Source organism: Papaver somniferum, chromosome 3 (genome assembly GCF_003573695.1).
Source record: "Papaver somniferum cultivar HN1 chromosome 3, ASM357369v1, whole genome shotgun sequence".
In the NCBI taxonomy this organism is placed as follows: domain Eukaryota; kingdom Viridiplantae; phylum Streptophyta; class Magnoliopsida; order Ranunculales; family Papaveraceae; genus Papaver; species Papaver somniferum.
The window spans coordinates 179,074,366-179,086,802 of NC_039360.1; the positions used below are offsets into that span (position 1 = coordinate 179,074,366).

The 12,437-nt window shown below is 36.9% G+C and overlaps 1 protein-coding gene and 1 pseudogene across 1 annotated transcript; both read left to right on the top strand.

Annotated features, from left to right (window-relative positions):
- The first annotated feature begins 3,742 nt into the window (after positions 1 to 3,742).
- LOC113358161 lies at positions 3,743 to 4,680 on the top strand. Its single transcript, XM_026601693.1, has one exon. The coding sequence runs from the start codon at positions 3,812 to 3,814 to the stop codon at positions 4,418 to 4,420; it is 609 nt and encodes a 202-aa protein (XP_026457478.1). The 5' UTR covers positions 3,743 to 3,811; the 3' UTR covers positions 4,421 to 4,680.
- Positions 4,681 to 5,127: 447 nt separating this feature from the next.
- Positions 5,128 to 12,111, top strand: LOC113358163 (annotated as a pseudogene).
- The last annotated feature ends 326 nt before the right edge of the window (positions 12,112 to 12,437 follow it).

Genomic DNA, 12,437 nt, shown 5'->3' on the forward strand with positions numbered 1-12,437 from the left:
CGCTCGCTAGAGTCGATTCTCCTCTAACCTTTGGTTTTCTTCTCTAAAACCAGGTTAACGACTTAAAGACTTCATTGGGATTGTGAAGCCAGATCGATACTACTTTTATCGTATTTGTGTGATCTGATCTTGCTTCTTCTATCGTACGAGTACAATCTTTGATTGGCTTGAGATCGTGAGAGTCTCCGATAGACAAGATAAAGAAGTCACAAACATCTTCGTCTCACTGTTTGTGATTCCTCGACGTCCTCTTGTGTATTCAAGTAAGTTGTTGAGAGGTGGTTGATTAATCTAGGTTGTTCTTCGGGAATATAAGACCGGATTATCAATTGGTTCCTGTTCACCTTGATTTCATATCTTAAGACGGAACAAAAACCTAGGGTTTTTCTGTGGGAGACAAATTTATCCTTTGATAGACTTTTCCGTGTGAGACAGATTTGTTTATTATTAAGTCTGCGATTTTGGGTTGCAGCAACTCTTGGTTGTGGGTGAGATCAGCTAAGGGAATCAAGTGCGCAGTATCCTGCTGGGATCATAGGCGTAGGAGTACAATTGTGCCTTGAATTAGTGGGAGACTGATTGGGGTTCAACTATAGTCCAGTCCGAAGTTATCTTGGAGTAGGATAGTGTTTGTAGCGGCTTAATACAATGTGTATTCAATCTGGACTAGGTCTCAGGGTTTTTCTGCATTTGCAGTTTCCTCGTTAACAGAATTTCTGGTGTCTGTGTTATTTCATTTTCCGCATTATATTGTTTATCTTTATAATTGAAATAATACAGGTTGCGCGTTAAAGGTCAATCGATTGGAGATCCGACCTTGTGGTTGTCATTGATTAACACTTGGACATTGGTCTTTGGTACCGTCCAAGTTATTCCTTGTATTTGATAAAGACTCGTTATTGTTTTTAGCTTGAGTAAAAATCAAATCAAGAGAGAGATATTAACTCCTTGAGATACTTTTATCTAGATTGAGTCTGACTGTCTAGTTGATTCTCTAGCAAAGTATTTCGGAGTTAGTCCATACAGATTGCTAAGCGAAATATTGGTTGGTGTTGTTAGACCCCCGCTTTTTCAGTGTTAATGAAAAAATAAGGTGTGATTAAATTTAAATTTAATGGGGTGAATGTATAGGGAGATGTTAGGGGAAATAGACGTTATATAATTATCTACTAAGCGATTGACTCTACACCGAAAGATCGAGATTACTTCGCCAGCGGTCGAGTCTCCACCATTCGATAGAGACTCGATCGCTTAACAATGTTCCCATAGTGACGTGGCCAGTTTGCCAGGCCATCTAGCATGGCGTATGGGTAGGTTAGCCACCCCCATAGGAACCAGCCTAAACAAAGATTGTGTTTCATTTACTTACTTGTTTATCAATCAATTCAACTGTAACAGTCAACAAATTGAACTTTCCTCGTCTACAAGTAAATTCTTCACTTCATTGTTTTTTGAAACGAATTAATCTTTACAACTGAAAAGAGACTGACAATTAAATCCCAAACATGCAATTGATTTGGGAATAAAATCAAAACCTAATTTCGAAACTTCAATCACTTCTCTGACCATCTATCGATCCAATTCAGTGATTCACGGTCAAATCTTCTCTCTATCGATCTCTATCCACTCTCTCTCGATCTAACTGACTAAGATTTCAAAATCTAAATCTTTCTGTGTAGAGAGAAGAAAAAACTGTTTTTTTTGTATCAGCCATCAAGTTATTTCTCGACATCTTTATCCTAGGAGTTAGAAATTAATAGTACACCCCTAGGATTATCGTATATCGGAACTTTACCAAACGATACTGGCCTAATCCAATTCTGATAAGGTGAAGGGGTAAAATCCGGTAATATACCTGGATCCGAAATCCGAAATCTGACAAATCAGATCAAATCCTATAAAATGTCGAACTTTCGTAAACGGATCTTGGACTTCGAAAGTCTATTAACAGGCGTAATGACTGGTTTCTCCAAACTATGTTTTGGTAGTAACTATGGACCGTTAATACAATCGACTATATTTTGGTATTTACATAGTTTGCTAATGCTAATACTAAAAATGAAAAAAGCCCTGAAAATCACCATTTTTCCTGGTTTCTTTAAGAATAAAAATATTCAAATTCGAAAAATATCTGCTTTTAAGAGAAATAAGAGATTATTATCTGACCATTGTGTGAATGTGTGTCTACCTAAAATAAAGAAGAAGAAAAAAAAGAAAAAGGCATGCAATAAGTTGGTCGTCACACATGCATCACTTCTTTTCTTTTTTTTGATCGGAAAATGGGTCATTTGTCCAAATATATTTAAAACATGGTTCAAATGGACGAGTAAAAATTTGTATGGGTGAAATGGACACCAAAAAAATAACAAGGATGAAAATGGATTCATCCTGACTTAAACTTAAAAAATAGCAAGGATGAAACTGGATGCATCCTGATGTAAATTAAAAATAAGAAAAAGTATTTGAAAATTGTAGGATGAAACTGTTTACATCCTGGCTATTTTTAAATTTTTGTCCATTTAAACAGTATCAAAATCTAAATGTCCTTTTCACCCAAGAATTGTTAATTTTGGTCTTTTTAACCAATTTTGTGTTTTTTTGATAAAATAGTTCATAAACAACATGCATCATTTCTCACTTCCGTAGAAAAAGCTTGAATGAAGTGGTCGGTCATGAATCTTTTTTTTTTAAGGAAGAAAGAGGTAACCCTCTTAAATTTCATTAATATAATAGATTTGCATACATCAGATTCAAATACATCAACAGTGAAATCCATGAGAAAATACAAAGATTTTGTATCATAAGAACAACAGTTGACTCATAATACATCTTAAGCATCAAAAACTTGGATTTCGAAGATGTTACTGATAGTATTCGAAGAATGGCTTGTGAATTGAAATTCTGTCATTTTGATTTGGGTTCTCCATTGAGATTGAAATGTCCGAGAGGGAGTAATATGCGCAAATCATCTTTATCACGATCATTTCCAGTAGCCATTGATCTTCAACGGATCGTAAAACCACATCATGTTGGAGTAGATCGCCCTTGATGATATATTTGATGCGATTATCGCAATCGATGCCATTAAGGCTATAAGAACCATCTTTGAAAGTGTACCATGAATAATCTGGTTGCCATGAATAAGCCATTGAATCTTCCAAGTATTCACAGACTTCTCATAGAACACAAAAAAAACTCAAATAAAACACTAAAAATGTGATTTTATTCAAACAAAATACTAGATTTATATACAATAACTAAATTTCTGCCCGGATCTTAAGATATAATTAAGATCCAGGCAGTAAATAGAGAAACCCTGTTGAAAATCAAGTAATATAGATTTGGAAGGAAAAAATTAAGTAGAAGAAAGAGAAAACCGAGGAACTGTACGTTTGAATCACGATAAACAAAAAGACATGCATTACTAGCAGCCTAGTAGGATTTCGGTCCTACATACGTGAATGCAAATAGATGTGCTAACGAGGAACTGTACGTTTGAACAACGCGCTTATTACACTAATCAAACGAGTGATTCAAACCCCCAAAGAAACACATTCATGACTTCCAGTCAAACATGTCTTCCACTTACTATATGTGCCCCCTTTCTCATGTCAACGCCTTGGACTGCATCTTTGGGCCTTACTCACATAGAAATTTCTATAGAAAGTAAAATACACCAAACTATGTCCTTTTCATTCTTGACCAAGTCCCAAATTCATCACGTTTCTCTCTATATTTATTGTTCTTACAGAATCAAAATCATTTTTAGAAGATCACAAAACACTTCTTCCAAAAAAAACCTTGGTTCGTAATGGGGAATTTCATATCAAGCAAGTCATCAGATGCGCCAGCGAAAGTAGTATTGCCGGACGGAACAGTTCATGAATTCAACCAGCCTCTAACCGTTGCCGAGCTCATGTTAGATCATCCACAACAAGTTGTAGTAGAAATTGAATCAATCGAATCCAAAAAAAGACCAATTCCATTGCCTGCTGATAAAAAGCTAGAGATGAAGAAATTTTACTTAATGTTACCTATGCAACAAGGGAGAGCTTTCTCAACGGATGACGCTCGCAGGATACTTATGAAGGTTAAACTAGATCAGAGATTGCCAAAATTGTTTAACGCTGCCAAGATTATTGGTTTGTTTGCGAGAATGTGTCAGTGTGGAACTGGACGTGAAACTATCTTGCAGCGGAGAGATAGCTTGCTTAAGGAAGAGTTAGAGAAGAGAAAGAATGATGGAAATGATTCAAATGATAATAAATTAGTACAACGAATTCAGTTGGAAATTTTCTGCGAAAGGCCGGCTTTTTTGGGCAAGCAAGTCTCGATGGGCAAAGGATGGACACCAAGTTTAGTTACCATCGAAGAGAAGATACCCGAAAAGAAGATCCTTCGCCGACTGTTTCATGTATGAAATATATGGTGATCTAAGGCTTCATATGGATCAAATTAGTTCAATCCAAAATTTTGAATCATTTTTTCTTTCTTCAAATCATACTCAGATCATGTATCAGTAACATTAACAACCAAAATAGAAAACCTTTTGTATATGGAGTTGATAGATAACGAAAAACAAAAAAATGTGTGTACCGTACTAATTGCATACTGCAATTTAAATTTCACAATTTGTAAAACAAATCAAACTAATAATGTAGTAGAGCTGTTTGCGACTGATATGATGTCAACTGTTGCTGCATTGCGGATCCAAGTTTTCACTGTGAAACGCGTGAATATGCTCTCTAGCACAGTATATGTATATCCATCCCCTGTACCCACCGGCAGAAATGCCTTCAGTATTCTACTCATGGTAATGTCTTCTTGCACTTCGTTTATCTCAATAGATGATGGGGATGCGATTTTCCCAATGAGACCATCGGCAGCCGGAGAAATTTACCCCTGGTAATTCTGCTGTAACGGTTGCGACAATTAAACAGCTGGTTCATGGGGGGAATTTCCATTTTTGTTTTTTGAATTTCATGACCAGGGAGAAGATGGGAAATGTTACAGGTTAAGGATTAAGCTGTCGCTCTGCTTCCAAAACTATCCATGTATATCACCTTCACCGTCAGGCAGTATATTTTTAAATTTATATTCAGGATGTCATGAAAACATTCTTGACATAATTATCTTGATATTCATATGATATCTTTGTAATCTCTGCACGCAAAACCCTAAATGGTTACATCAATTTATATATATACGGATCTCCTAGCCAGTCGAAGGCGAAGGAAGATAATTTCTCTTCTTCAGTATTGGATTTGGAGTTTAGGAGTGTTGCTGTTCTGGGGTTATGATGGATAGTGGTGAGGTTTATAGAGTAGCAAGTTTAAGAAGAAATAATTCACCAATATGGAGAAATAATTCAGGTGAAGTGTTTTCAAGGTCATCTAGAGATGAAGATGATGAAGAAGCATTAATATGGGCTGCTTTAGAGAGACTTCCAACCTATAATCGTATAACAAAAGGGATTCTCACTGATGATGGTAAGGGAATTAAAGAAATTGATGTTAAGAATTTAGGGTTTCAAGAGAAAAAACAATCGATTGAGAGATTATTAAAAGTTGCTGAAGAAGATAATGAGAAGTTCTTGCTTAAACTCAAGAATCGAATTGATAGGTAACCTTGCTTATAACTCTGTTCTGTGTTTGTGGTTTTTTTTTTATACTTGTTGTTTTGAGTTTTTTTTCTGTTTTTTTCAGAGTTGGAATTGACATTCCAACTATTGAAGTGAGATATGAGAATCTAACTATAGATGCAGAAGCTTATGCTGGTGGCAGAGCTTTGCCTACAATACTCAACTATTTTGCAAATTATGTAGAGGTAATGTATTTTTTTACAAGTGTTTTTCAATTTGTGCAATTCTCTTTTGTATTTGTGTTCTGAAATTTCTCAGGATTAGGGGTGCTTGAGTTTTATCCATATTCTGCCGAGTAGAAAGAAACCAATTAGAATCCTTAATGATATTAGTGGAGTTATCAAGCCTTGCAGGTACTTATAGTTGCAATCATTAGCAATCCATGGTTTTGGGGTTTTTAGATTTATCAGTTATTAATCCGAATTATTGCCGGTTTGAATTTTGTAGACTGACGCTGCTTTTAGGACCACCAAGCTCTGGGAAGACTACTCTACTGTTGGCTTTAGCTGGGAGGCTTGATAAGAATCTTGAGGTAATGAAATTTTGTGATTTCTATTAGTTTGATGGATGAGTTTTTGGTTGTAAGATTATGTTTTGGTGCTCAAGAAATGAAATGGGGTATTGCTTGCTACACATTAGGTATCAGGTAAAGTGACTTATAATGGTCATGAAATGGATGAGTTTGTTCCTCAAAGAACTTCTGCATATATCAGTCAATATGATCTTCATATTAGAGAAACCTTAAATTTTTCGGCTAGATGTCAAGGAGCTGGAACTGGTTATGGTAAGTTCAAATAATAGTTGGTTCTTCAATAGAGGAGTTTTTTGCATGATTTGAGTCTAAGAAGGTCTATAACTTTTGTTAAATTTTGCAGATATGTTGGCAGAACTATCAAGAAGAGAAAAAGTAGCAAACATTAAGCCTGATTCTGATATTGATGTCTACATGAAGGTGAGAGATTCGTTTTGCTGGTTGGTGAAATTCCTAGTATGGTAAGCTTAATGTACTCCGTGAAACAGTCAGCAGCACTGGAAGGGCAAGAAGCAAGTGTAGTCACAGACTACATTTTAAAGGTATGTCACTGCAAAACCATCATGATTATTGAGCATGATTTAGTAACCACGAAGTTCTTATTTATTTATCTGTTTTCACTTGTGATTGAAAATTTTAGATTTTGGGATTGGAAGTTTGTGCGGATACCATGTTGGGTGATGAAAATGGTGAGGGGTGTCTCAGGTGGCCAAAAGAAGCGTGTTACAACAGGTAGAAAAACTCGTATGATCATCTAGTGTATGTCGTCCCACTGGATTGAATACAACTTCTTTTCATAAAATAACAATTTTGAAATCCAATTCTTCTTGTAGGGGAAATGTTGGTAGGACCTGCAAGAGCATTGTTCATGGACGAGATATCTAATGGTCTAGACAGTTCGCCGACGTTTCAGATTGTGAATTCAATTAGGCAAACCATCCATATTATGCACGGAACCGCTGTGATATTTCTTCTTCAGCCAGCACCAGAAACATATGATCTGTTCGATGACATTATTCTAATCTCGGATCAGCAGATTGTGTACCAGGGTCCCCGTGAAAATGTTCTCGAGTTTTTTGAATATATGGGCTTCAAATGTCCTGAGAGGAAAGGAGTTGCAGACTTCTTGCAAGAAGTAAATTTCTTTCATTTCTTTCTGTTACGTCTATGATTTTGTGTTTCTTGTCAAACCTAATATATGGGATTCTAATCTTATAGGTGACATCGAAAATAGATCAGAGACAATACTGGGCACGTAAAGATGAGCGTTATAATTTTATTCCAGTGAAAGATTTTGCAGAGGCTTCCCAGTTGTTTCATGTTGGTCGACATTTAAGAGACGAACTGGCTACTCCATTCAATAAAGCAAAGAGCCACCCGGCTGCTTTAACAACAAAGAGATACGGAATTAGCAAGAAGGAAATTCTGAAAGCTTGTACTGCAAGAGAGTATTTATTGATGAAGAGGAATTCATTCGTTTATATCTTCAACTTGTTTCAAGTGAGTTATTAACTAGTTCCTCTAGCATTTTCTTCTAAAGTTCAAAACTTGGGAGTATCAGTTTAACATTATTAAGTTTCTGTTTTCAGCTTCTGATACAAGCTATAATAGGAATGACACTCTTCTTCCGTACCGAATTGAAGAAAGAAACCATCAGTGATGGTGGAGTTTATCTGGGAGCGCTGTTTTTTGCTCTAACAGTGATTTTGTTCAAAGGATTTTCGGAACTTGCAATGACTGTTGTAAAGCTTCCTGTCTTTTACAAGCAGAGAGACCTTCTTTTCTTTCCGCCATGGGCTTATGCTATTCCTACATGGATCCTCAAAACTCCCATCACAATTGCAGAAGTTGCTTTGTGGGTCTTTGTCACTTACTATGTAATGGGATTCGACCCAAACGTTGAAAGGTAAAGAAGTTCAACAGTGATCCTAGACTCCTAGTTGTATTTAGTCTTTGAAGTTGTATTCGAAATTTTGTAGTCCAAACAATGACCATGATTTTTGTTCTGCAGGCTGTTTAGACAGTTCTTTCTGCTCCTATTTCTTCACCAGGTGGCTTCAGGACTGTTCCGAACAGTTGCAGCACTTGGGAGAAACACGGTTGTTGCAAATACAGTTGCCTCATTTCTGTTAGTCATTCTTTTGGCTTTCAGTGGTTTCGTTGTGTCACGAGGTAATTTATCAAAACTCAAGCTGAAAATTTGATCTTTCCTATAATATACAGGCTTTTGTTTTCTGCTTTTCATTTTTGATATTGACATTTGATCTTTTTCTGTTTGCTCCAGAAAATGTTAAAAATTGGTGGGTATGGGGATATTGGATATCTCCATTGATGTATGGAATGAATGGACTTGCAGTTACCGAGTTGCTTCGGCATAGTTGGGACAAGGTATGCTTTTGGCTCACTAATTGAAGAACAAATGTACTATGAAAGGTTGGAACCTGAATAAGATCCGCTCAAATTTTGAATTTTCTGGTTTGCAGTTTGTTCCCGGTGTTACAGATAAGCTGGGAATAGCTGTTTTGAGATCACGTGGATTCTACACGGGACCTTATTGGTACTGGCTTGGAGTAGGGGCTTTGTTCGGATATCTTCTCTTATTAAACCTGTTTTTCACTTTGGCACTTACTTATCTAAGCCGTAAGTATATTGCATCATTTTTCTTCAAGTCTATCCAACTGGTGTGGCACTGTTTAATGTTTTGTTAAATGCATGCAGCATTTGCACAGACTAGGGCTGTAGCTGAAGATTCAGAATCTGAAAAAACAGGAGAAGAGATGGATTCATTATCTAGGAAAAAGAGCTCAACCAGACGTCAAAATAAAGGTACTTCAGACGTAAATTTTTTTTGGTTTAGTGTCAATTTATGCTTTACAGCTTCAACTGAATGAATATAAAAAAAACGCAGGAAAGGAGTGAAGAAATAAAGAGAAGTATGTCATCAAATTTATCAGATGAAGCTAATCAGAACAGAAAACGTGGAATGGTACTTCCATTTCAACCTCATTCTATCACTTTCAACGATATTACATATGCGGTCGACATGCCAGCGGTAAATATTAAACTCAACAACGTACATTTTCGTAAAGAGTTTAAGAAATTATGTCTTAGCAAATTGTAGTTTTATTACTCGATAAAGTTTAGCAATTCAGTAGATAATTATTATGCCTTTTTCTCAGGAAATGAAAGCTCAAGGAGTTACTGAAGATCGGTTGGAGCTTCTGAAGGGTGTCAGTGGTGCTTTCAGGCCCGGAGTTCTTACAGCTTTGATGGGGGTTAGTGGTGCTGGAAAGACTACTCTTATGGATGTTTTGGCAGGAAGAAAAACTGGTGGATATATTGAGGGAAGCATCACAATATCTGGCTACCAAAGAAACAAGAAACATTTGCTCGTATTTCTGGATACTGCGAACAGAACGATATTCATTCTCCCTTTGTCACGGTCTATGAATCCATTACGTATTCTGCTTGGCTGCGGTTGCCTAATGAAGTTGATCCCGCGACAAGAAAGGTTAGTCAGTTTGAATTTGAGAGATAAATCAGTGATGAATATGTAGATGGAAAAGAAAAACTAATAGGTATACTATGTTCTCTGTGGCTCTGCTTGGGAACAAGCTAACCGGAAAAACTAATTATGTTGCAGATGTTTGCTGAAGAAGTTATGGAGCTTGTAGAACTGAGTCCGTTGCAGGGGGCATTGGTTGGGCTGCCTGGTGTGAATGGTCTCTCAACTGAGCAAAGGAAGAGGTTAACCATTGCAGTTGAGCTTGTTGCTAACCCATCTATAATATTTATGGATGAGCCAACATCTGGGCTTGATGCTAGGGCAGCTGCCATTGTGATGAGAGCAGTGAGGAACACTGTTGATACAGGAAGAACTGTTGTGTGCACCATTCACCAACCCAGTATCGACATATTCGAAGCCTTCGATGAGGTAAGGTAGATAGAGAGATGTACCCATTGTAACTCTTTTATATGTACCGATGTAACATGCTAAAAAAATTGATTCGTGCTACAGCTATTCCTAATGAAGCGAGGAGGGGAGGAAATATACGTTGGTCCATTGGGTGGCCATTCTTGCCATCTGATCAGTTACTTCGAGGTTGACCTATGTTAACGATCAAAACCAATAATGGAGAGGTTTTACTCTCATAGACCTTCCAATACTAATTAAACAACCCCTGATAAGACTGTGTTGCATCATCCAGGGAATCGAAAGAGTCAGTAAAATAAAAGATAGGTATAATCCGGCTACGTGGATGTTGGAGGTTACTTCGGCTGGACAAGAAAGTGGCCTAGGTGTTCACTTCACCGAATTATACCAAAGCTCAGAACTTTATAGGTAGGTTTAATTTCTCACTTGATTGAAAATGTCTAACGTGAAGCTGAATGTATTCGCTCTAAATCTTATTAATGATCTATGGTAACTATTCTCAGGAGAAACAAACAGCTCATCAAGGACTTAAGTGTCGCTCCTCCTGGTATAAAAGACCTTTATTTCCCAACTAAGTACTCAAGATCATTCTTCAGTCAATGCTCAGCTTGCCTATGGAAACAACATTGGTCATACTGGAGAAACCCTCAATACAATGCAGTGAGATTCTTCTTCACAACCGTCATTGGCTTGATGTTCGGTACAATATTCTGGGGCCTGGGGACCAAGATGTAAGTCATTTCACTTAAAATTTGAACGCCGCCTGCAGTTTTTGTTTTTTTCTCTTCCTTATTTCCATCGTTTCAAAATTACAGGGATAGGACGCAAGATCTGTTTAATGCTATGGGTTCTATGTATTGTGCTGTTATCTTTCTCGGCGTGCAAAATACCTCCTCAGTGCAGCCACTAGTTGGTGTTGAACGAACAGTCTTCTATAGAGAAAAAGCAGCTGGAATGTATTCTGCCTTACCTTATGCCTTTGGACAGGTAACTACTAATTTACTATTTGGGAAAGTTTCTAAAACTTTCATATTCATTCTGTTCTTTTAGACTTTAAATTTTGCAAAGGTCTGTTGAAAAGATTTCTTATTTAATTCTTCACTGAATTCCCTTATTATATATGTGCAGATTGTAATTGAAATCCCATATGTCCTTATTCAGTCAGTGATTTATGGAGTTCTTGTATATGCAATGATTGGATTTGAATGGACGATTGAGAAATTCTTTTGGAATTTATTCTTCACTTTCTTCTCATTGTTATACTTCACGTACTATGGGATGATGACCGTCGCTATAACCCCTAACTCTGACATTGCTGCAATTATCAGTTCTGCTTTCTATGGAGTATGGAATCTCTTCTGTGGTTTTGTTATCCCAAGATCGGTATGTTATAGCTTATTACTTATATGTCATGTTCTTTTAAGTATCAGCTTTCTATGGAGTATGGAATCTCTTCTGTGGTTTTGTTATCCCAAGACCGGTATGTTATAGCTTATTACTTATATGTCATGTTCTTTTAAGTATCAGCTTGTTATTCAACATTTTAGGAGTAACTAATGTCTTAATATTGAATTCCTACAGAGAATAGCTATTTGGTGGAGATGGTACTACTGGGCATGCCCAGTTGCTTGGTCATTATACGGACTAGTCATTACACAATATGGAGATATTCAAACCAAGCTTGAATCACAAGAGACTGTTGAAGAATTTTTGAATAGTCACTTTGGATTTAGAAATAGCTTCCTTCGATTGTCGCAGTTGTTATTGTTGGAATTAATGTGTTCTTCGCTTTAGTCTTTGCCTACGCCATCAGAACACTCAACTTCCAGAAAAGATAGTAAGAATGTAAAGGTTTCTCCCCATTACTACTAGAAACATAAATTTTGAACCTTTAAGACAGACTACTTTAGAATCATAACAACCTACGGTTGTAGCAGTTTTTCCGGTTTTTCCTGATATAGGACGACTTGATAAATATAATGGTCCGTATTTTTTATTTTGCAATTGACCTTCCCTATTTTCATTCTCACCTGTATTTCCACTACCACTAGCATTAACCGATTCATGCTCTTTCTCTATTTTATCAACTATCTCTCCCATTGGCATTCACTCTTTTCTCTAGCAGACTCATTTCTTCTTCTCCAAGTCCAGCTGCACTATCACTTGTTTGGAGCCAAATATGTGTTCATTATCCTCTAAAAAAACTCCAAGTTGCAGGCAGAGCTTGGGCTGGTGGCCTGGGCCGTTGAGTAGCGTGTGGTTTGTGCCAGCTGCTTTAACAAGAACGGTTTTTTGGGGACCAGCCTTTTTTTGGGGGGACCATTGTTTTA